At 45.7% G+C, this 25,897-nt stretch overlaps 2 protein-coding genes and 1 long non-coding RNA gene across 7 annotated transcripts in view; 2 read left to right on the forward strand and 1 right to left on the reverse strand.

Annotated features, from left to right (window-relative positions):
• The window catches only part of UHRF1 (ubiquitin like with PHD and ring finger domains 1), a 33,105-nt gene extending 24,013 nt beyond the window's left edge, over positions 1-9,092 (reverse strand). The window contains exon 1 of one of the 4 annotated variants that reach the window (XM_035119103.3): positions 7,584-9,092. The gene's annotated coding sequence lies outside the window, so the exon portion shown is untranslated. Of the gene's footprint in view, positions 1-1,506; positions 1,626-1,727; positions 1,817-7,583 lie in introns of those variants that run through there. The other 3 variants (XM_088672959.1, XM_035119104.3, XM_088672960.1) reach the window with 3 other exon arrangements.
• Positions 8,046-14,474, forward strand: LOC148685522 (uncharacterized). Of its 2 annotated transcripts, none has more exons than XR_015950756.1 (3): positions 8,046-8,178; positions 8,712-8,822; positions 14,353-14,474. It is a non-coding gene; the product is annotated as an uncharacterized LOC148685522 (long non-coding RNA). The 2 variants fall into 2 exon arrangements; XR_015950755.1 differs by having other exon boundaries at positions 8,103-8,208.
• A 1,293-nt stretch (positions 14,475-15,767) lies between these two features.
• LOC148685523 (uncharacterized) lies at positions 15,768-16,556 on the forward strand (the record flags this gene model as incomplete). Its single annotated transcript, XM_088672961.1, has 1 exon — positions 15,768-16,556. A coding segment is annotated over one exon (651 nt), but the record flags the coding sequence as incomplete, so codon positions are not given.
• Between the last annotated feature and the right edge of the window lie 9,341 nt (positions 16,557-25,897).

Raw genomic sequence — 25,897 nt, forward strand, 5'->3', positions numbered from 1 at the left:
TCTGCATGCGTACGGTTATTATCTCATAATATATACATGCCCAAACCAATTTATTTGCCCATCAATCTTTTTTAAAACTGTGATAACTCTTTAAATGTTATACTAATGCAGTACAAGATTATAAAGTGGGAGGGAGAAAATCTGGGGGGGGGAACATTTTTTTTAATGGAAAAAGTTACACAGGACAATTCTACTACCAGAAATTCAGCAGGCAAATTCTTCTCTCATAACTTTTCCTACTTTCACTGTAATTAAAGAAGACCACCCACACTGCCCCCCTAAATATCATACTGATAAGAACTAAAGATGAGACTGGCCAAAGGCCCATCTAGTTCTCACAAAGACCAACAAGGTACCCACATGAGTACTGCTGTGTTCAGGTCCTGCCATTGGGGTACCCGGTTGGGGCCGCCAATGGCCTGATCCAGCAGGTTTCCTCTCACGTTCTTAAGCCCACAACCAGGAGCTGCATTATACCGACTCGGACCATGAAGAACCTAGCTACTGGGTCAGGCCAGAAGAACCCATCTGGCCCATAGCTGCCACGTTTTCCCTTTTCTCGCGAGGAAGCCTATTCAGCATAAGGGAAAATCCCTTTAAAAAAGGGATAACTTGGCAGCTATGATCTGGCCCAACATCCCAGTGTGAAATTTGCCTGGCGCGTGTTTTACACCTTCCTGCCCCCTTAATATTGTGCCCCCCAGCCCCTCAGGAAAACCCGCCTCCCTTTGCTTTCCCAGACCCCAGCAACCCTTCCAGTCTCTACATCCCCTCATATGCAAACCCAATTATTATCAGCGCCCCCCCCCGGAAAAAAAATATGATTCCTCCCAAGCCACCAGAACCTCCACCACCCCAATCCCGCTGCCTGCTATTATGGTAAAGTACGGTTTTTCTTATTTAACGCTTTTTATTTATATTTAAAGCAGTGAACTGATATACAGTGTGTGTGTGTGTGTGTGTGTGTGTGTGTGTGTACACACACACACACATATGCACATTAACAAATATAACAAAAAATACATAATACAAGTATTATTATTAATTATTAGTTCTCCTACCCCTAGTGCAGCACAGACGCCCCAGTGGGAAAGTACCAAGTACCGCTTTCCCCACACCCCTCCTATAGATTCTGCCCCATGAGTCCCCTCAGAAGTAGGCCATCCACTTTGAGCCCACCACCAACCCCCCTGCCTCTCCCACATTTGTCCCCTCCACCCATCCACCACTGTCGTTTGCCAGGAATACACAACACCTCATTGCCACCAGTCCCCAAAATTGTTCCCCCTTAAACCCCCACAGCCCCCCTACCATCAAAACAAACCACACTCGCCTGCTGCTACCCGCTTTGTCTCACTATTTTATGCGGGCCCCTCCCCCCAAAAAGCGACCCCCCCACATAAAAAGCGCCCCCCACGAAGTCCCCCCCTCCCTACAATTAATGATCCTCATGCCCTGCGCCATTAAAAAGAGCATCTCTCCCACCCCAGCCCCACAATTACGCACCCCAGCGACAAAATCCCTTCGAGCCGGTCTTACTCAGCGCGACCTCTCAGCCAACCTTGGCTTCTTTCGCTCCCGCATTTTTTTCTCCCCCCTTCCCCAACCGCCCCGCCTCCTGCTCCGGCTTTTTTTTTTCCTCCACCTCCACCCCCCATTGGCTGCGTCCCCGGATAGCGGCGGACCGCATTGGCCGCCGCTTAAGGCACCGCCCCATCCCCACCTACCCCCACCAAAAGCAAGTTCGCCTGCGCCACGTTTCAACTGAGCGAAGTGTGTGTCTCGTTTTCCTTCTCCCTCGCGGACTTGGAAGGCGCGCGCCACAAAAATTGAAAAAAACCGCCCCCGGCGCGAGGGTTGGACGGAAATTTGAGAGACGCTCTCGCGATGTTATGTAAAAGAGCAGACAGAGGGAGAGACGGAGCAGGGAGGAGGGAACCTAGTTCATTTAAAGGGGCAGGCGGTAAAACAAATACGCAACAGCAACAACAACAACGTTACCTTAATTTTAAAAAGCTATTGAGATTATGAAGGGACTTTCTGTAGTAGTAGCACCACGGAAATTGAAATAATTTCAATTCCCACTCTAAACCATGGCATAAACCCCATTTCAGAAATAAATGGCATTTCCTTTGCTTATAACTTCCATGCTTTATAACTTCGCTTTAATACAGGTGAAACTCGGAAAATTAGACTATCGCCGAAAAGTGTATTTATTTCAATAATGCAACTTATTATTTTTTATTTTTCTTTTAATATTTACAAATGCTTTCTTTTGGAAATTCCGCAGTAATAAAACAAATAGTTACAATAATACAAAAACAAGCAAAAATAAACATCGCTATTACATTTCATTAATTACATTCCATTTATAATTGCCCCACCTAACGACAAATAATCACAATTGCAACAAATAAAGGCTTGACATATTGTGCTTTGCATGTCATGCATCTATTGGTTTCACCTTTTAAGTTGCGTTACTGAAATAAATGCACTTTTCGACGATATTCTAATTTTCCGAGTTTCACCTGTACATTAAAGATGTACCCACACACACAAGAGTGGGCCCACGGAAAATAAACTACCTAGGCTCACTTAGCTCTGTTAATTTCAGTGGGTCTATTGCGAGGAGAATTTACCTGGATGCAAGTCACCCGAGTTCAGCCAAAATTAAAAACTGGATACTTATTTATCATTACCAATTAATTCATCAAAATGATGCATCTTCTGGACATTCCTAAAAACAAAAGGCAGTTAAGACTGCAACTATGTGGTGCCTTATTTGGAAGTAAGACTGATTGTTCCCTTAAGTTTAAAATGAGCATGCAGTTTCATTAAGTCCCTGCAGGTTTCTTTCTTTTCTCTTTTACAATTTTTTTTATTAACGATTCTCCCCAAATACAGTAAAATTACAACTACTGAAGATGCAAATTGCATTAAGCCCAGAAGGTTTCAACAGACAAATGCAATCATCTCAAGATTGTTGATTACATTAACACTTGTAGTTGGGACAAAGGAAATGAATAGAATAGATCTTAGTTCTTATTCAGCTTTTTGCTATTCAATGCAGTAAGCCAGACATTCCCAGAACAAAGACACACTAACACCATGGGTTTAAGGCACTATGAGGCTGCTTTGAACAATCATGAGTTGTTAGGAGACCCCCTCTTCCCCTCCCAGGGATCTCTGGGAAGAAAGATCAATTCTTAAACCACTCAGGGAATGACATAACACCCACAAACCCTAGCTTAGTAGCAGAGCACCTTCAATGCATGAAGAACTTCTCAGGTTTGATCCTTAAGAGTCTCCAGAAAAGGCTGGAGGAGGGGAAAAACAGAGTAAACCACCTTTGAGCTCCTTTGAGATAAAGGTGGAATATGAAGGGGGGAAAGACAGGTTTCTGGGTTTGAGGCATGGATGAGATCCAGCGGTTGTTGTCGTTTGACCTTCCGTTCCCTAAAATTTTGCCGACTGCATAAACTTCCCATCCAGAAAATCCCATATCTCACCTTTCCTCCAAGGAGCTCAAGGTGGTGTACATGGTCCCCGCCCCCAATGTATCCTCACAACCCCATGAGGTAGGCTAGGCTGAGAAAAGGTGACTGGCCCACCAAGATCACGTTGTGAGTTTCACGTCTCAAGTGGGAGATCTGAACCCTGGGCCTCCCAAGTCCAGTCAGACACTCCAACCCAAGCACCCCCAAACTCGGCCCTCCAGCTGTTTTGGGACTACAACTCCCATCATCCCTGACTACTGGTCCTGGTAGCTAGGGATGATAGGAGTTGTAGTCCCAAAACATCTGGGAGGGGCGAGTTTAGGGGTGCCTGCTCTAAACAGTGTTAGAAATTCCCCAGGCACTAGCCCCATTTTGCAACCGGCACAGGTCCCGTGCAGCCATGTGGAGATCTTTCTGAATGCCAGGTTGGCGAGTGACATCTCCAACTAGCTGGCCCCCACCCCCTTTTAGTGTTTCTGACCAGCCAGAATGCGCCCCTGAACTCTGCTGCATGCCTGCTCCTTTCCTGGATGGAAGACAGAGAGAGTTGGGTGGGTGCAGAAGCTAGACTACAGTACTGAGAAAGGTTAAAATCTACAACTGTTTCTCCCCCTCCCACCCCCAATTTTGCTCCTGCCCCCGCCCACCAATGGCATGTGGCTCCCAGGGGTTTGGCTGCTGAAATATTAAGCAATAGATGTCTTGGCTGCTCTCCATAAAGTCCCCTGCCCCCATCCAAACAAGGGCTCGGCTGGAGCCCCCAAGCAGATGTACCTGAATCCTAACCTGGAATCAAGTGTACAAAAATTTCCCCGGCACCAGGTCCGTTCGGAGACTGACGCAGGTCCAACCGCGACCACGTGGAGATGTCAGGTTGGTGACTGGCATCTCCACCTGGCTGGGCCCTCCAGCCCTCTTAAGCAGGTCAGCAGAAGAGTTTATTGACTGCATTTATCGCCTCTCTTTTTCTCCAAGGAGTACATGGTTCACCCCCTCCTCAGTTAATCCCTACCACAACCCTGAGAGGTAGGTTGAGAGACTGTGACTGGCTCCAAGGTCAACCCATGAGCTTCATGACCGAGTGGGGATTTGAACCTTGATCGCCCAGCTCCTTGTCCCATACTCTAACCACTACACCACATTGGCTTCCTAGATTACTTCTGCTATGGAGCAGCTCTATAAATGAAGTAGGGAAATAAATATGGGGAGATCAAAGTTATCACTTAGAGAAGGACCTTTCGTCAAAGCTTGTGTTTGTTTTATTCTGGGTAGTTTTATTTGATGGCATTCGAAATTTGCCAGGCGCGTTTTGCATCTGGCTATTGGCTACTTGCAAGAAAGTGAAGATGCCCAGGTACCAAGATGGCACCTGATGTCTCCACCATCTGGAGGTGCATGCCTTGGGAATCCTTGCATCCTGACTGTTTTCACACATCCTGTAGAATTCTATCCACTATATTTAACCTGCGCAATCATAATGAATTTTAGGAACCAAAAAGTCATATAGAAAAATACAACTTTTGAGCCGTCTGATCCCCAAATGGCAACTAGACATTCCGTTTTGGCGACTGCAACCCTGGTTTAAGGAGCCATTTGGCAATTAGCTTATATATCTTAGTTTCTCACACTGTGTAACCACTATACCACGCTGCTGGCACTACAACTCCCATCATCCACAGCCAGATTGGTCAATAGTTGAGGTCATCAACTATTGGGAGTTGTAGTCCAACATCATCTGGGGACCCAAGGTTGAAGAGCACTGGAATAAAAGATCCAAGGGAGAGATAAACCAATAATCTCATTAATTTGGGTTTACGTAACCTAAACAAAGGGACACGGGTGGCACTAAACCACTGAGCCTAGGGCTTGCCGATCAGAAGGTCAGCGGTTTGAATCCCCGCGACGGGGTGAGCTCCCGTTGCTCAGTCCCAGCTCCTGCCAACCTAGCAATTCAAAAGCACGTCAAAGTGCAAGTAAATAAATAGGTACCGCTCTGGCGGGAAGGTAAACAGCGTTTCCATGCACTGCTCTGGTTTCGCCAGAAGCAGCTTAGTCATGCTGGCCACATGTCCCAGAAAAACTGTCTGCGGACAAACATCAGCTCCCTTGGCCAGTAAAGCGAGATGAGCGCTGCAACCCCAGAGTCGTTCGCGACTGGACTTAACTGTCAGGGGTCCCTTTACTTTTACCTTCAACCTAAACAAAATACCCCCCAAGATATTGCTGCAAAGGTCAAAAGCTGGAGCAGTGGAGAACACCCTCTCCAATTCTGGAACAACCAGACCAGCCTCTGCTAATCAGCTGCCCTTCTGATATTGTTGGACTACATCTCCCATGAGCCCCCAGCCAGCATGGTGGCAAAGGCTGAAGCAGATTTGCAAGCTTGCCACCTTCATGTTCTAGCTAGAAGCTGGTTAATTGCACTTCCTCCTGTTACAGCCTGCAGTAGGAAAACCACAAAGCATCAGTTTGTCTGCAAGCCCCACCAAAGTGCAGTTTATAAATAGGGACAGGCACGATTGCTCCATGACCAAAAAAAAAAAGCTTCAGAAATCCCTGTCTCACTTTCCTGCAAAAAACAAAAACAAAACACAGGCGGCATTGCTCACACCATTTCAACGGCAACCTTGGCTGGAAAAGGAAAAGGTTTGGTCTCTTGCCATTCCCTCCAAGGAGCTCCCATTTTATCTTCACAACAGCCCTGCAAAGTGGGCTGAGTGTGGGGACTGCAGTCCCCAGAAGTTGGGGTTGAGAATGGGAGCTGGCAGCTAAGAAATGCCTGGAGGATCACAGGCTCCTTGCCCCTGCAGCAAAACGATTCTAAAATATTCACCAACTCCAACTGTGTCCTGAGAAACTCACAAGCAACCCATGAGTGCATCCAGGTGTTTTGAAACTACAATTCACATCATCCCTGACCACTGGTCCTGCTACCTAGGGATCATAGGGGCTGTAGGCCAAAAACATCTGGAGGGCAGAGATTGAGGAAGCCTGTGCTAAATCTGAGGTGGAGCAAAGCAAACCTTGACCCCGTCAATTTCAGTGAGATTTCTAGCAAGCTTTCTTCCAAAGGGGGGGGGGAAATATCCAACTTTAGCCATTCAAGAGTGGATCCGTTCATGGGCGTGGTCAGGATTTATTGGGGGCGGCAGGTTTTATGTTCAGGAGGGCAAAACCGAGTTATCTGCCGCACAATTGGTCAGTGAGTTGTTTTTATTTATTTACTTGATTTAAGGGGGGGGCAGAACCCATGGATCCATTGAAATCAATGAGTCTACTCTCAGGGTGGCTAACGTTGGCCATTACCCCACATTGATAATACTACAGATGCTATGCTACTTGGGAGCAAATCCCAGTAAACCTAATTGGGACCTCCTTTCCTATTCGAAGGCATGGCCAAACGTGGCCCTCCAGCTGTTTGGGGACTACAGCACCCATCATCCCTGACCACTGGTCCTGTTAGCTAGGGATTATGGGAGTTGTAGTCCCAAAACAGCTGGAGGGCCAAGTTGGGCCATGCCTGCATTCAGAGGCTTTGGCTCTGCGTCAGCCACAGGGAAGTCCGTGCACAGGTCTATACAGTAAGTGATTCCCCCCCCCACACACACACACACCCATTCATTGCAATGAATGCGCCTACTCCCGGGGTATGTTTCATGAATGCGTTTTGCCTTTTTAAAAAAATGTGTGGTCAGCCACCCACCGCTGAAGCTGCAGCCCTTAGCCTACAACGATCTGGAAGTTAAGTCCATCTGGCTTTAACTGAGTAGACTTGGCAGGTCAGAATGTAGACTCGGCTTAAACAATGAACAGTATATGAACAGTATATTAAGGTAACAGAAAATTGCAACGAGCACTTATTTTCCCGCTATTCGATACACACCCTTACTTTGAGGGTGACGCGGGGGGGGGGGAGGGGGAGAATTCCAGCACCATCACCCCGCTGGCAGCCGACTCACACCGCAAACCTCTCCTGCAATGCTAGGCAGCACTTACCTGGGGGCAGATCGCCTTGAGATCCACCACACGCTCCACTTCTGAAATACAATAGCTTTACGGATTTCTGTCTTAAAAAGGAACACTCACCTGGTTTACTTGTTTTTTAAAAAAATAAAACTTCTCTCTCTTTCTCTCAGCTCTGCTTCTTTGCAAATCCGAAGACGGAGAAAGCGCGCCTTTTTTTCTTCCCCCGATGGAAAAATTAATAAAAAAAATTCAAACTGTATTACTCATTCCCAAATGCTTCCCCTTAATCCAGGTATAGATCTCACGTGGCAATATTATACATATTATATTATATATACATGTATATATGTATGTATATATGTGTGTGTGTATGTGTATTAAAAAAGCTGGAAGCGAAAGGTCACCCGCAAGTGGAGCAGCCCGCGCAAAATGCTCCTTTTTTACGCCTCCAGTCTTTAGAGTTTGGCGGGGAAAGTTGCTGTGGGCCGTTCGGAGCCTCCTGATTGGTCGGCGGTGGCGGGAACTGGGAGGAAGTGGGCGTGGCTTCATCCAGGCTCACTTGCCATTCCGGCCTGCTGCTGAAAGGGTTGAGTGCGCATGTGCGATGAATAATAGCTCAGTCATCGACTGATCAGTAGATTACAGTACATACTTAAAACGCTCAGCTTGACTCGATCATCCCAGCTCTGGAAACTGTTTGCTTTCGCCTCTTGAGGTTACAAACCCTCTATTCATTTACCTGGACGTAAGCGGTGTTCAGTTCAATGGCAGTTCCTTTTGAGTAGGGATGTGCAAAAGTTAATTTAGTTTGCATTTAACAATGAATCTCTCAAATTTGCGTTTTCTGGGATGGTGCAAACGCCACGCATTTAAAGCAGAAGGCTTCTCCCAAATAATATTTGGAATCGTATTATTAAGGACGCTATTACAAAAATGCATGCTTGGTGAGGAAAGGAACAGAACAATGAAAATTCTATAGAAAATAATGTGCAGAGATGCATTACATTAGGGGAAATGGCTGGCAAACGTGTGTCCATTAGTTAAAAGTGTTACAAAAACGTGTTGATAGGAGATTTTTGCACTAAAATGCTGAATAAATTTCATGAAGATTTCTTTTGAGGAAAAAAATATCACAAATTGCTGCAGAATGGTGAAGAGCTGGAGTGGGAAACTCAGAACGGAAATTGATAGTACCCCCTAGCCCCAATTATTGTAGGCATGCATAACACTGAACTGTAAACCTTGCAGGTACCTTCAAGAGGGAATGCTCTTTGTGTCCCTGCTATGAGACCAGCTGCAGTCCTGCAATTTCCTCAGGAGAAAAGGCAGTGAGCAGAAAGTCTACCTGTAGATTTCTGGGTAGGCCACAGTGGATCACAAGTCCTATTTATTTATTTATTTATTCCACAAGACCCAGCGTGTGGTGGCAGCTGTTGAAAAGGCAAACTGCAAAGGGAACATTAGGAAAAGAACTGAAAATAAAACAGCCGTTTTATCATAATGCCATTACGCAAACCTACGGTGCGACTGTATTTGGAATGCTGTGTGCTGTTCGCCTCATCTCAGAAAGGATATCGTAGAGTTGGAAAAGGTTCAGAGAAAGACCACGAAAATGATGAAGGGGTTCCCCTACAAGGGAAGGTTGAAGTATTTGTGTCTTATAAGTTTAAAGAAAAGGCAAGTAAGAGTTCGCTGGATATAAACTGAGTAATGTGGTGTCTAAGAAGCTGACTTGTTCATCGTGAATGTTACCCGACAGGCAAATATGTGGGTCTCGGGTATTAATCCATTGTAAAAAGTCCACAGCAGCATGTCGATTTTCTATAATCATGAAGAGATCATCAATATATAGGTAATATTGGAGAATGTGTGATTTAAATGGGTTGGTATCGCTCAAAATGTGCTTTCCCCACGAAATCTATCATATATATGTTAGCGATGGAACTTGTAAGTAAAACTGATCCAAATGTCTAAAGTAATTATGATCCAGTATGACGTCAAGTACGTCGATAAGAAAATGTACACTCTGACCATTAAAACATTGCTGATGAATAATTAGTGAAACAGGGCCTTGTCCTGGGATTTTTTCACTGGAATTAATTTTTATTTGCCTCACTATCATACTGGAATTGATTCCTATTTGAATTCATCCTATCATCATTACATAAATAAAACCTTTTGTTGACTTACTTGAAATTCATCTTCCTCCTGGCCCGAGTTCTTGCAATTTACTGTTTATTTCTGGACTTCACCAAGAACTCCAATTTCTACAATATTCTGAAATAGATACAACATATATTTTCTCATAATTATTCTTGAACAAATTTACATTCTTCATTGTTATATCTATGCCCAAATATTTTGCTTTTTAAACAATTTTTAATCCCACTTTATTTTTAATTCATTATATTCTTTTTATGGAATATTTTTAATCAGAAATTTGGTTTTTTCCTTATTCAAATTAAAGATACTTTCCCAAATTCATTTATTATTTCTATTACCTTAACAATGCTTTTCTCTGGTTCTTCTTTCGTTACTATTATATCATCTGCAAATGCTCTCACTTAAATTTCTCTTCCCCTAATTACAGGTAGGTAGCCGTGTTGGTCTGACATAGTAGAAACAAAATAAAAAAATTCCTTCCAGAAGCACCTTAAAGACCAACTAAGTTTTTTATTTTGGTATGAGCTTTCGTAAAAATAATAAAAAACTTAGTTGGTCTTTAAGGTGCTGCTGGAAGGATTTTTTTTTATTTTCTTCCCCTAATGTTATTCTAATACAGGCACCCCCAAGCTGCGGCTCTCCGGATGTTTTGGCCTACAACTCCCATGATCCCTAGGTAACAGGACCAGTGGTCAGGGATGATGGGAATTGTAGTCCAAAACATCTGGAGGGCCGAAGTTTGGGGATGCTTGCTCTAATACCTTCTTCTTCTCTTATTTTAATTAATAATACTTCTAATGACAAAATAAACAATAACAGCGATAGAGGACATCCTTGCCTTGTACCCTTTTCTACTGGGAAGCAATCTGATTTATCTCCATTTATTATTAAATTTGCAATTTGATTCTCATACTGTATATAGATTTTATTCCTCTGCAGAAATCTTCTCCTATTGCTGCCATCTCCAATACATTCTGCAGAAAACATTTTGAGAGATTATCAAATGCTTTATCCACATCAATCATAATAAATCCCACTCTTTTATTTGGTTTTAATTCTAAATATTCTATCAAATAATTATAATTCTTACATTTGTTTTTATACAGTATATCTATTTGGGAGGAACCCTGCCTGATCTTCCTGTATAATATCCTTCAAAACTAATTTCAATCTATTGGCCAAAATACCAGCAAATAATTTATAATCATTGTTTAGCAATGAGACGGGCCTGTAATTAGTTATAAGATCCCTATCTGTACCTTGTTTATGTATCAATGTAATGTTTGCTTCCTGCCATGATTTTGGTATATTACCTTATTTCAATATCTTATTCATCAATAATTTTATTGGTAAGATTAGAGCTTCTTCCAATTTTTTATAATGCAATGCAATTAAGCCATCAGGTCCAGGTGCTTTTCCAACTTTCAAATTAGCTATTGCTTGATGTACCTCCATCATTGTTATTGGTTCATTTAGTTACTTCATTTTTTCTGCACTAATTTTTTTTTTGGGGGGGGGGAAACCCCGGTAAATATTTTACTACTTCCTGTTCAGATTCTTGGCCTTTACTATATAACTTTGTAAAATACTCCACAAAACCTTTCTGACTTTTTTCCCTCCGTATCTAATGTTTTCCCATGATATAATATTTTATTTATTTGTCTTTCCTGCTGTCTTTTCTTTATCTGCCATGATAATAATTTCCCTGGTCGATTTCCCCATTCAAATGCTTTTTGCCTCATCCATTTTAAATTATTTTCCATCTCACTTGACATCAATGTACAGTAGAGAGTTGGGCTTGTAATAGTTTACTTTTTTGAATTAGCTCTTTATCTCTCGGTGATTTAATCAACATTTTTTCATTCTTTTCTATTTCATCTTGTATTTGCTTTAACTTGGATTCTCTTATTCTTTTCTGGATTATATTCTGTTTGATATAAAAACCCCTTATAAATGCTTTCCCTGCATCCCATACTACTGTATTTTTTTAATAAACATTTTTATTAGATTTTCCAATTTAAATATCTAATCCGTTTTCAAATTATACAAATATCAATTAAACAATCCAAATCTTCTGCCAAATTATACAAATTTAAATTTGACTTCCCATGCTTCAGACTCAGAAAGCCTAGTACTCTTTCTTATCCAATAATCTATTAAAATCCTTCTATCTTATTTCAAGCCCCTGAGTTATTCGAGCAAGCAAGTTTGACCAAACCGTATCTGTTTCTGTGTGAATTTATGCCTATGATTCCTCTGTAAATTAGCACTGTCTCTTCGCACGCTAGTATCTTGCCAAGTCCGTCCAGAAATCCAAAGATCCTTCTCGCAGCCAGCAGCCGCCATCTTCAAGCAGTCCCCATAAATCAAATCTTTAAGCCTCTGTGATTATTTATCCAGATCACTACTCAATATAGCCTTTTCGGGGAGATTTTGCCAGTTCAGAACTATAAACACACATCTAATGTCTTATTTATGGCTCTCTCCCCCTTTGTCTAATATCATAGCCAGCTTTATCTCCAATATGGCGGAATCTAAATTATAACTGTATCATAACTCAGAAGTTTCTTGACAAGTTTCCAGCCGCTAATGAGAATGCTTCTCTTTGATATCCATGTTTTAAGGAATCTTTAACCACATTCGAAGCAAATCCAAGAATACATACTTTGATTTTTTATATTTTCAATTCACAGTTTATATATTTAAGAAACCATATTAATGCAATAAATTTCCCACTTTCCGATCTCGCTTGCTTTATAAATGTTGTTTACGGTTCTTCAGGAGGGAGTTTTGTTAAGTAAATTGTAAGGCACAGTAAAGCAGAGTTATAAAGTTCTCGCTCCCCCCTTCAGCTCCATCACATACCATTTATTGCTCTTGGGTACATTCCTCTGTTATCTTTTGTTTTCTCAGTGGCTGAGCTTTGCATAATAAATCTTCTTTCCTTGTCTGAAGCATGCCCACGACTTATATCCAATCTTTCTCTTGTCATGGAGCCTGTTTTCGCTCGCAGAATCAGTGTCCCGGGAGATCCAGGCTCCCACGGGGGCTTTCCATCCAGTGCCCCCAGCCCCTCCTTCCTTCCGAAGTCGAAGCTGGTGGTGGGCATCTGCGGATGAGACTGCGTCTTCCCGTACCCCCTGGGAAGACTTTGGGAGGCTGCATACTCCCATTTACAGCCTCGTAAATTACCCTGTGGGAACCGGAGATATGGTATTTTAAGCCATCTTGTACGGTGATCCAAGCGGAAGTGCCCTACTACTGTATTCTTGGGTCAATGTCCTGTGTAGTATTAATTTTGAAAAATTCTTTCATTAATTTTTGTGCCTCTTTTACAACATTATCATATTTAATAATCTTTCATTCATTCTCCAACTTCTATTCCTTTTATTATTATCTATTATTTCCATCATCACTGGATTATGATCCGTAATAGATTTTGTTATGATCTCTACTTTATTTATTTTTGGCATTAGATTGCTAGAGGCCCATATTGCATCAATTCTACTGAATGATTTTTTGCATCGGAATAGAAAGTATATTGCCTCTCATTCACATTTCTTTCCCTCCACACATCCTTTAAATTAAAATCTTCTACTAATTGGAAAAAAAGTTTCTGGTAGCCTCCCTGATCTCTGTTTGACATCTCTTTTTGATCTATCCCGATCCAATGAGGTCACTCCATTCCAATGTCCCATTAAAACTAAATCTTCATTACTATAATCTTCTAAATTTTTTTGGTAACTTTTTAAAGAAGCCTCCTTGATTTCAATTTGAGGCATATACTCCTACTAATAATACTGGCCTCGGTCCAGTATACCTGAAGGAGCGTCTCCACCCCCATCGTTCTGCCCGAACACTGAGGTCCAGTACCGAGGGCCTTCTGGCGGTTCCCTCGTTGCGAGAAGCCAAGTTGCAGGGAACCAGACAGAGGGCCTTCTCGGTGGTGGCGCCCTCTCTCAAGTACCCTCCTAATATTGACACAGACTTTCAGTCTGCTAGTGAGCAGGTGAATAATAATAATAATAATAATAATAATAATACAGTAATAACAACGTATTTTTTCTTTTTAAAAGATCAGTGTAGTTGAATAACACTGAGGTCCAGTGCCGAGGGCCTTCTGGCGGTTCCCTCGCTGCGAGAAGCCAAGTTACAGGGAACCAGGCAGAGGCCCTTCTCAGTAGTGGCACCCGCCCTGTGGAACGCCCTCCCACCAGATGTCAAAAAGAAAAACATCTGAAGGCAGCCCTGTTTAGGGAAGCTTTTAATCTTTAAGAAATTACTGTATTTTAATATTTCTGTTGGAAGCCACCCAGAGTGGCTGGGGAAACCCAGCCAGATGGGTGGGGTATAAATAATAAAATTATTATTATTATTATTATTATTATTATTATTCTGTCTTCTTTTCTTTAATAATTTGCACTCCCAATATTCTACCCTCCTCATCCTGGACTTATATACATAACAATCCCTCTTTTTTGGCTTTGTCTGAAACTATAAATTCTTCCCCCAATCTTTTGTTAATCAATATTCTTTCATGTTTTTGCGCTATATGCAATTCTTGTAGGTACATTACATCCCATTTTTCTTCTTTAATATATGTTCTATTTTATTTCTTTTTTTCTTATCATTCAATCCATTCACATTCCAGGAGATTATACTTAAATTCATTTGCTTTATTCGCTAAAATTCGAGACAATTCACAATTATATTTCTTAATTAATAGATTTTATAAATGAAATCTAAACAAAAAGACTCCTCAGGAAGGATGAAAGAGACAGATCCCGCAAAGCTAGCGAGGATGGAAGGGGGAAGATGGACGGTTGACCTGGTCAGGTTGTCTCCTGCATCCCTCCCCACAACCTCCGAGAGATCTGGTGAGTCCCAGGGGAGTGGAGATGGGGACATGAAGGGATGGAGGCAGACAGGTATTGGGGCCTGGTCAGCTTGGGGGTGGGAGGAAGCAGGCGGGCGGATGGAGATGGAGAAGGGGAGCACCTTTTTGGGCTCCTCCACCTGCCTGCTTGCCTGAGCCTTTGTCATCTGCAGGCAGTTTGAGCTAGGAATACATCACAGCTCCCCGGCCACCACGATGTATTTGCAGCTCAAAATGTCTAAAACCTGTACCATGATCTGAATGCCTTACCAATGTCAGACACCGATCCATCGTGCAGCACTAGAACCCACGACTCTTGAAAGTAACCTGTTCTTGCTTTGCAGATTGAATGTATATGGGGCCTCTGTGTGTTGCCTTTTTCTTTTCTTTTTGGAATAACTTTTTATTTGCTTTTAAAAACAAGGAACATAGGAATAATAAATGATACAAACATGCAGACCAAGTCTTCTCATGTCATTTTGTATATAAAATAGCAGAATAAATTTGCCAGAATATCTATAACATATGGTTCATCATTAGTGTTCATTGTATAAGTTATGGGCTCATGAATTGCTTTCAACTAAAACAAAAAAGGGGAAACAGCAGAGAACAGAGAATATTCAACATCGCGTAGCCGAATGCCTAACATCCCCTCCATGAACCCTGAATGGAGGGATATCAACTGTTTTCTCTGTGAATGTTCTTCATCTAGTCATGCCTTTTAAAACAATGACCAGGCTTGTCTGAACCTCCCAGGCCTTCTTAAATATCGGCTTCACAGTTTTTAGGAAAGTTGAAGTAACTTCTCTCAGGTTTGTGGTTTTTGCTTCTGTTTGCTTTTGATTGACCAAAGAGATGACTGACCAGGGAGATGGAGTGGATTCCAGGATGGAGCCAAACAAAATCTATCCCAGATAAAAGCCAAGAAATATGTCAGTTAATACCAGCCAACAAAGACAGTGAAAACTATAGTAAGGCCTCACATCTAACTCCCTTCAGTTCTTCCTCTATCACAAGCATTCATTAACATTGTTCAATAAACTTTAGCTCCATTTCTTCCTGAGGCTCTAAATAGCTTCTCTCTTCATTGCAGATGGAGATGAATTGGAAGGGAACAACAAGGGGGAGCAGAACAGAATCCACGTAGTGGAGAAGTCATATAAATATTCAGAGTGTGGAGAGAACATCCGTCAGAGCTCCCAGTCCACCTCCGATCAAAGAAAGAGCTTCATTCGGAGGGATAACTTCACTTCACACAAAATAAATTGTATCAGTGCCTGGAATGTGGAAAGAGCTTCAGTTGGAAGGAGAGTCTCACTTCCCATCAACGAATTCATATAGGGGAGAAACCATATCAGTGCTTCGAATGTGGAAAGAGCTTCAGTCACAGACACCATCTCACTTCCCATCAAAGAATTCATACAGGGGAGAAACCCTATGAGTGCTTGGAATGTGGAAAGAGCTTTAGGCAACACAATCATCTCACTGCCCATCAAAGAATTCATACAGGGCAGAAACCCTATCAGTGCTTCGAATGTGGAAAGAGCTTCAGTCACAGCCACCGTCTGACGTCCCATAAAAGAATTCATACAGGGGAGAAACCCTATCAGTGCCTGGAATGTGGAAAGAGCTTTAGTCACAGCCACCATCTCACTTCCCATCATAGAATTCATACAGGGGAGAAACCCTATCAGTGCCTGGAATGTGGAAAGAGCTTTAGTCAACGCACACATCTCACTGCCCATCAAAGAATTCATACAGGGGGGAAACCCTATGAGTGCTTCGAATGTGGAAAGTGTTTCAGCCAGGGGACTGAGCTCACTTCCCATCATAGAATTCATACAGGGGAGAAACCATATCAGTGCTTCGAATGTGGAAAGCATTTCAGCCAGGGGACTGAGCTGTCTTCCCCATAGCTGCCAAGTTCTCCCTTTTTTTAAGGGAAATTCCCTTATGCTGAATAGGCTTCCTCACGAGAAAAGGGAAAACTTGGCAGCTATGGTCTTCCCATCAAAGAATTCATACAGGGGAGAAACCATATCAGTGCTTCGAATGTGGAAAGAGCTTCAGTCACAGCCACCATCTCACTTCCCATCATAGAATTCATACAGGGGAGAAACCCTATCAGTGCTTCCAATGTGGAAAGAGCTTTAGTCAAAGCGCACATCTCACTGCCCATCAAAGAATTCATACAGAGGGAAAACCAAAAAGGAAAAATAATAAAGCTAAAATTATTAAACAACCCTTACAAAACACAATTGTATAAAAAAGAGAAAGGGGGGAAGAATAACTAAAAATACCCTTTATCACATTTGTATCATATATATCATATCATTCATCAACCCATAGAAAGGCAGGCTCCCCCAGCTCTCCCCTGGGTGCCCCCTCTTCTCCCAGTCTCCCACCCTGAGAGATCCTTCCTCTGTAGCAACAATTATTCAGAATACAGTGGTGCCTCGCAAGACGAAAGTAATTCGTTCCGCAAGTCGCTTCGTCTAGCAAGATTTTCGTCTTGCGAAGCCGGTTTGCCGCGGCAAAAAAAACACAACCCGCCAAAAATCTTCGTCTTGCGAAGCGCAGCCATAGAAAACTTTGTCTTGCAAAGTGCCGAAAACATCACAAGACGCTTTCCTCTTGTGAGTTTTTCATTGCGCGAGGCATTCGTCTTGCGAGGTACCACTGTATGCAATCTAGAATAAACCCAGCTGTATTTAGTATCCAGCATTTTTCCTCCCCTTCAGCAAGATGACACTTTTACTACATTTCCCTCCCTAGCCCAGCCTTCAAATCTTACCCACTCAGATAGTTCAATATGACTCTTATAATGATTGTCTAATAATCCAAATTAGTATTTCTCCAGTTTCTAGGTCCAGTTTCTGTAAAGCCTTATTAAAACTGTTCCAACAAATCTCAGCCAAGTCACAATGCAAAATTATTGTCTCTTTGAATGTTCATCCGATCCTGCTTTCTCTTCTTTCTTCTTTTCCTAATATTTGGGTATTTTAATCCACTGAGGATGGAGAAGAAGGCATCTTAATCCCCTTTCCTCAGAGTCTCCCTCATACGAGATTGTGGGTTGCGTGGTTAATAGTTTCAGTTGTTGCATTGCATCCCCTTTTGCTGGCTGTACATTTGCATATATCTTCCTATCCCGCTCCTGCTTGCTGGTGGGTGAGCGACTTTCGGCATTCCCCTCCCCCCCCCTGCTCAGCACTACCCGTGTATAAGACGAGCCTAAATTTTGAACCTCATTTTGGGGTTGAAAAAGCTTGTCTTATACACAGAAAAAATATGGGGTGTGTGTCCCACACATACACACATGGCTCTCGTTTGGAGGAGAAGTGAGAGACAGAGGCACTTTACTTACAGAATTGCATTTCTTCCAAGGAGCTCCTCATTCAACAACAACCCTGCCAGGCTGGCCACTTGCATTTTGCCCCCTTTCAAGCAGGTGAAGCTACTCAGTTCCTGGCTGTCAAAAGCAGATGAGGCTTTTGACCAGGCATCTTCAAACTATGGTCCACAGGCCAGATCTGGCCCACCAGACTTGTAAATGTGGCCTGTGGATCCTGCCACCCGCTTGGTCAGTCCCCGCGTGCTAAGCTAAACTGGCACGGCAGGAGGTTTTCTTGAAAAGAAGCTGCGGACGCCTTGCCGCATGGGGACTGACGTCCTTGTTCATATCAAGAGAGAGGGCTGAGGGGGACTGAAAGCTGTTCTGCATGGCTGTCTCTGCAGGGACGTTGTGGGGAAACGGGCTCCCTTTGCACCCAGGTCTCTAGAGGGGGGAAAACTTGGGTCTGGACTGTACCACTTCAGATCCCCCCCGGGGGGGGTGTAAAGGGACACTCAATGACCCATATTCTGTAAGTGGAGGATCCCTGATTTATTTATTTGGGGGGTATGCCAATTTTGCTCAAATCTGTCTCCCCTACTCCAAAACTGTTCTCTCCAACCATCCAAAAGACAACATAGGACCCCGTCAAGAGTCTCCTAGAGCATGTGCAGAGTTCAGAGATGCTTTTATTGCAATTCCTGTCTCGCAGGGGGGTTGGACTAGATGACCCTCAGGGGTCCCTCCCAATTCTACAATTCTATCCTTTCACAGCATGCAAGTAAGGAGGGGCAAGGAGGCGCTGCTGCCCTCGGCATCCAGCAGCAGCTCGACCCCTTCCCCAGCCACAGAGAACCCCTGAGAGGCTCCGTCATAGGCCAGCACTACCTTCCCGGCCCCCCGGAACTGATGGCGCCACTCCACCAAGAAGGCCAAGGCTGGCGCCCAGAAGCCGCAGTGCGGGATCGCCAGGCGCCTGAGGTGAGACTCCAGGCATGGCGTCCACGTGAAGACCGGCAGCACCACTGCGCAAGGAGGGAGGAGGGCAAGGTGAGCGGGAGAGAACCCCAGCAGTCTAGAGTCCCAACCCCATGTGCAAGGGAGGAATCCCAGCGAAGGAATCCCAGAAGGGAACAACCCAAACCCAACCTGCAAAAACAACAAACCCAGGGCCGTGTTTAGCAGATGTGGCACCAGGGTGCAAATATCTGCCCAGCGCCCCCAAATTACACAATGCCAGCCATTGGGGAGGGGGGGCGCAACTCTCCCCATGCTGCAGGAAAGCAATCCTCGCAGAGGCTTGGGAGTGAAGTTGCGCCCCTCCAAAGCCTCCATGGGAGGAGAGTGCAGCTTCCCTCCCAAGCCGCCTCGGGAGGAGAGTGATCCCCACAGAGGCTTGGGAGGGAAGCTACGCAGCCGCCAGCCTTATGGTTGGCGGGGCACAGCTGGCGGGTGTGCAGGGAAAGGGGAGGCTGCTGGCAAAGCCACGCAGCTCCCCCACTCGTGGGGAACCCCTGAGAGGCCGGCGCCCTGGCACAACGCACCACTAAGCCCTATGGGAAAGACTGTTCTGAACAAACCCACTTCTAAAATGGGGGGGGGGCATAAACTCTCTCCCCTCCAGCCAGTGCCTTAAAAAACGTATGGTTCAGAACAACTGTTTGCGCGACCCAGTAAGATGAAAGCAAGATTTGAAACGGCAACAATTAGTTGCCAAATTTCTCAAAATCTACGTAAAACCAGTCAAAGTAGTTCAATCCAGCAGATGCCTTTGATGCAGAGATTTCTGCATTCCGCTTGCTCCATGGTGCCGCCTACCACCCACCGCCCAAAAGGAACAGATGAACTTGGACACTCCTCATTTAAAACATTACATTTCTGCCCCGGCTTCACCTCCCAGGGGTTCGAGGCAGCCTCCCTCCCCTTCCTCTGCCATTCTCCCGCGCTGACCATGCCAGGTAGGCCAGGCTGAGAAGCAGCGGCTGACCTTTGGTCCCTCTTTCCCAGGCTGCTGGCGCAGGGCTCTAACCACTAGGCCACGCTGCTCCCCTTCCAGCTGCCAGAGGCAGGGGGTATTTGCGCTGCTGGTGATGCTGCTGACCTCATCCTGCTGCTTCCAAGGCCCCAGGATCTCCTCAGTCTGCAGGATGCTGCTGACCCCAAACTCCGTGCCAGGGGCCTGGATGCTGGAGATGAGCCACATGACCCCCTCCAGCGTTGATCTCACAGGAGGATTCAGCCTCGCTGGCATCTGCACTCAGCCAAGGCGGGGGGGTGGCTGAGGCCTGACCGCCCCACAGGGCCCCAGAGGGGTCTCCCGGGGGGGGGACAAAGTAGGGGGAGGTGAACAAGTGTCTGTGGGGAGGGGATGAAAAGCTTTCTCTCTCCACTGTCCTACCTCCCAAACCTACATCGCAGGGGGTTGGACTGGATGACCTCTGGGGTTCCCAACTCCACTGTTCTGTGAATTCACCCCACTGTGCCAGAAAACTCTGAGGGTGTCAGCCAGTTAAGTTCAACTCGCAGAATCACAGAATTGGAAGGGACCACCGAGGGTCATCTAGTCCAACCCCCTGCGATACCAGAATATCTGCTAAAACACTGAGTGGTGAAACAAGATGCCCTCTAAGGAGGATTTATTTTGTCTATCTAATAGGATTTAAATACCAGTTAATAAACCAAAACAACCAAGCAGTTTTGTACGTTAGAATAGTGGAAGGAAATGCTGAGGTTTGAAGCCAAACTTGAAGTAGATCCAGAATAAGCATAAGTAGATTAAATTTATCGAGTCAAAATGGGAGTACCCCTGAACATTTTTTAAGAAAAAAAAGCACTGTACCTATATAGCAGACAAGCATGTATGGAAGTGCAGTTGTTGGTATACAGTGGTACCTCGGGTTACAGAAGCTTCAAGTTACAGACTCCGCTAACCCAGAAATAGTACCCCGGGTTAAGAACTTTGCTTCCGGATGAGAACAGAAATCGTGCTACGGCGGCAGCAGGAGCCCCATTAGCTAAAGTGGTACCTCAGGTTAAGAACAGTTTCAGGTTAAGAACGGACCTCCAGAACAAATTCAGTTCTTACCCCAAGGTACCACTGTATAGTAATATGCTGTACTATACCTTCCCCCCTTTTTATTTCTTTGTTCTCTATTCACTTTTTATTTCCTTTTTTATTATTAAAATATTCTCAATTTAAATTTTTTTGGGGGGGGGGTTGAACCCGGAGCCAGGCCTGTTGGGCCCCCATAATAACTTCGCTTTATTCCTATCCATGGGTCTCTCCTCCGAGTAAAAGTCCGCTGGGGGCTCCCCTAGGCCTCGGGGGGGGGGGAGCCCTCTGGCACCCAGCACAGTTATTTCAAATGATCTTAAACTCGTAAGAGTTTAAAACAGAAAGGTAATTGATAGACTTAGATTATATATAGGTATACGGAAGCTGCCGGATGCCTCCCTTGTTTGGGCCTGTGATGGACAGCAGAGCCAAGCCAGTCAGCAGATTTAGTCCCTCAGAAATCCCCCCCCAGGGAGCTGGAGCCTCGCTCGGATTGGCTCCCAAGCCAGCAGGGGGCAGAGCCAGCACTTTTGGCGGGAAAATGAAAGGAGCCGTTTCTGAGGGAGGGAGAAAGGGGGGATTGGGAGAGGGGTGGTCTGAGGGGGGGACCTTGGAGGGGAAGCTGGGGAGGAGAATCTCTCTGGCCAGAGGAAGGAGCCTCTTTGCTGGGAGATGAGTCAGGCAGGAGTTCAAGGGGAGAAGCTGTGAGGGGGCAGGCGGAAGCGGGGTCTCCTTCAAGTCGGGGGGGGGGGAAATATTCAAAGGAAAGACCCCCCCCAAGCCCAGAACAAGGGTGTAGAATAGTGGGTAAGAAGGATGAAGACACAGCTCTCAAAACAACCAGCTCTTTATTCCAGCTCCGAGTCCAGACTGAACAGTAGCTTAGCCAACTGGCTTATATAGTACTCAGTAACTTGCAACAGTAACAAACTTCCCCTAGCTACCGAATCCGTGAACAGCACTCTCAATCCTTCATTTGCATGTTGTGGACCTGAGTGAGAACTGCAGCCACAGTGGGCAGGGTAAGAACTGTTGGCCAGAAGGAGTACTGCAGCTAACTTGTTGTTGTTGTTTAGTCGTTTAGTCGTGTCCGACTCTTCGTGACCCCATGGACCATAGCACGCCAGGCACTCCTGTCTTGCACTGCCTCCCGCAATTTGGTCAAACTCATGTTCGTAGCTTCGAGAACACTGTCCAACCATCTCGTCCTCTGACGTCCCCTTCTCCTAGTGCCCTCAATCTTTCCCAACATCAGGGTCTTTTCCAAGGATTCTTCTCTTCTCATGAGGTGGCCAAAGTATTGGAGCCTCAGCTTCACGATCTGTCCTTCCAGGGAGCACTCAGGGCTGATTTCCTTAAGAATGGATAGGTTTGATCTTCTTGCAGTCCATGGGACTCTCAAGAGTCTCCTCCAGCACCATAATTCAAATACATAACAAAGGGGACCCCCTGGGTCTGTGAGGCTAACTGGGAATCCCTCCAGAGGGGCTGAGAGAGGGGGGAGCGGAGGGAAAGGGCCCCCCACTCAGGAACCCCCAAGTCTGAATCCACCAGGGAAGCGGGGCTGCGTCCGGAGCCTTGAATGGGGACACAGCTCAGTCGAGGAACCAGAGGGAAGAAGGGGCAGAAAGCGAGTTAAACATGTCTTGAAAGCGGAACATCGAACTGAAGTGGAACAACAGCTTTTTGGCAACCAGAGGTGTGCGTGGACTTCTGCTGCTTTTAATGCCCTGACATCCTCAAAGTTGAAGCAATAAGTTGACTTCTGCCTGAAAGAACACCAGCTTCTTCTTGGCAAATAGGACTTTCCCTGTTTGTACTGATGTTTTAAAAAGAAAAAGAAAAATAGTTTGAAAATAAGAATAGTAAACAACTGTGAGGTTGGACCCCCGAGGGACATCTAATCCCACCCCCTGCGATGCAGGAATCTTAGCTAAAGAATCCCTGACATTTGGCCTTCCAGCCTCTCTTTGGAAAACCTCCAAGGAAAGCAACTCTGCTCAAAAACAGAGATTGGAGGAGGGGTGTATGCTGACCCTGAAGATCCAGAGAATCATTTCGTTTTGTTTTACTTCTTAATGCAGGAGTGCTGGAAAGGAGAAAAATCAAGGGGTGGGTGTGCGTAATAATTAACTCATGCCCAGGTTGGGAAATGGTGCATCAGCCCCACAACGAAAGGGGTGAAGTTTCCCAGCCTCAGTTGTGGCACCTGTGAAATGGGTGTCACAGGGAGGCTGAATTTAGAGGTGCTTCAAGTCCATCCAGGTGTCACGGTCTGGTCTGTGGGAGGTAGCAGTCCCGACTAGGGACGTCAGGGCCGGGGGCAAGATGGTGGTGAGGAAGCTGGAACGAAAGTCCGGGTGGTGTAGGGCTGAAGGTCAAGCTGCAGGAAGGCACGGGTTGAGGAATTGAAGGCCGGGAAGCAGGGCACCACAAGGGCGAAAGTCCATGGGTCGAGGAGCAAGGCGGAGGCCCAAGGGTTGAGAAACAAGGAGCAAGATGCCGGATGCAACAAGGCAGGGATCGTGTTGCTGTGGCAAAGAGCCGAAGGGCAATGCTGAGCTTTTATCCCTCCCGGCTCTTGGCACCAGGTGCAGTGAGTTATCAAGTGGCCTCACCTGAGCAGCCACTCCTTGCTTCTCCAGAACAAGCTGAGGAAGACCCCAGTCTTGCAAAGCACTACAGGCCCCAGACCCTGGCTCCTGCCCATACTCCTGACACCAGGTGAATGAGAAGCAGGGATGGGAAGGGGACAGGCTGGGCTTTGCAAAGGGCCTGGTTCTTATTCTAAGAATATTGGGGGTCTCCATGCCCAGGACCTGGAAGGCCAGGCCAGCCTCCACCTCCGGGGGCAACTCGGACTCCAGGGCAGATTCTTCCAGGCGTCTCCCGGGTGGGGTTAGGAGCAAAATGGTAGGGTGCTGCTTGAGGGCGCTCAGCATGACAGAGCCTCCTCCACAAACCAGCAGTCCAGCTTGGCCACCAGAGGTGAGGATCTGCCGAATGACGCTCCTGTGAGGAGTAGGAGGTGGACTAGATGGCCCCTGGGGGTGACTCTAGGAGCGGAAGGACCTCAGGAGAGCCCCAAAGCAGCAGCAGCAGCAGAATCTGGGTCAGGACCAAGGGGACCCCTCCCACCTAGCCCAGCCTCCTGTCCTCCCAACAGCCAAACGCCCCTAAGAACATCGCCATCTGGGTAGACCGCCTCTAAACCTGGAGGCTTCACAAGAAGAGCCCTGCTGGGTCAGGATAAGGGCCCCCCTAGCCCATCCTCCTGGCAGCAGCCAACCAGGCACCCCCAAAGGGAAGAAGCCACCCTGCCCGCAAGCAGGAGTTGAGAAGCATCCCACTCTCCTCCTCCCTTGTCCCAAGGTAGACTGACTCTGTCCATGGAGGCTCCATTTGGGCATGGCAGGGAACAAAGCAGAGCCCTGTAGCAGCAGCAGCAGCAGCAGCAGCAGCAGCAGCAGCAGCTGGGTCAGGCCAAAGGGGACACCGATCAGGTTCCTCCCAAGCAAAGATGCCCACAAGTGAAGCCTGAGTGCAGAAACAGCGGCTCTCTTCCCCCCAGGGGCAGCACTTGGCCTTCTTCAGGACTATTCTTCCAGGAAAGCAAAAGGGGAGGGACTATCCCAGGCCAAATCCCCCCTTGCAGATCCTGGCCATGCTGCCCATCAGCTCTTCCTGCCAGTCTTCCCCCACTTAGACTAGAAGACGCTCAGGGGTCCCTTCCAAAATTCTATGATTCTATAGATTCTACGATTTTCCTGCTTGGCAGGGGGTTGGACTGGATGGCCCTTGTGGTCTCTTCCAACTCTATGATTCTATGATTCTAAAGTTGAATTGGACACAGCAGAAAACCAGCTGCCTCCCCCAGCCCTCCAGAATTTGGGAATGAGGCAGGAGGGAGAGCAGCGAGATTGGGGTGCCCCATCTGAGATTTGTGCATCTGGTTCTTCCTGCCTGGATGCAGAACCTGACATTTGGCCCTGTTGAAGTTCACTTTATAAGTTTGGACCGAGTTCTCCAACTGGGGAGTGTGCTGATTCTTTTACATTGAATAGATTCACAGAATTGTCAAGTTGGAAGGGACCCCGAAGGTCATCCAGTCCAACCCCCTGCAATGCAGGAATCTTTGTTTTCCTCATGTGGGGCTCTAACCCACGACCCTGAGACTCTTTGTCTCCTGCTTTACCAATGGAGCCATTAGCTCCAAAGGGAGTGGTGTGTCTCTCTCTCAAGTACCCTCCTAATATTGAAACAGACTTTCAGTCTGCTAGTGAGCAGGTGAATAATAATAATAATAATACAGTAATAACAACAACATATTTTTTCTTTTTAAAAGATCAGTGTAGTTGAACAACACTAAATAATGATAATAATAATGATAATAATAATAATAATAATATTAATATTTCTTCTTTGGCGATCACTCGTAGCCGAGTAAGATTGTCTTCCATAAACACGGTTTCAACGAAACCGTTGGGAATCTCGTACTCCCAGCAGAGTCACCCTAGGCGGTAAGGTCAAAGGGAAGGAGCTAGACAAAGAATGATCCAAGAAGTCCTCAATGGCAGAACAGGCAGATGATTACAAGCGGTATGTTACAACGGCTGTGAAGGTGGATGAAGGCTGCAGCAGTTTGTCGTGACTGCTCATGCTATCGGAACAGAGCCCTACTGCGAAAACTGTGCGTTGGTCAGCGTGCACTGATCTACACACATAAAACAAATTCACGCACAGGCGTCTTCCAAAAACCCAACCCAAACCCCAAAAGTCCCATGGCAATTGGCAAATGGTAACGTGAAATCTGGAAGCCCCTAGTCCTGAACCGGCACATGGGCAGTGGATACAGATTCAGTCGTTCTGACTAAAGGAACGAGGCAGTTGAGCAGCTCAACAGCTGTATCCATGACTGAGGAGCCCTTTTTAGGATCCACTCTGCTTACCCCCGAAAAGGGGGAGGGGCTAGAAAAGGTGCCCTAAACATAGTCTGCCTCCCTTTT

This window comes from Zootoca vivipara, chromosome 6 (genome assembly GCF_965207765.1).
Source record: "Zootoca vivipara chromosome 6, rZooViv2.hap1.1, whole genome shotgun sequence".
In the NCBI taxonomy this organism is placed as follows: Eukaryota; Metazoa; Chordata; class Lepidosauria; order Squamata; family Lacertidae; genus Zootoca; species Zootoca vivipara.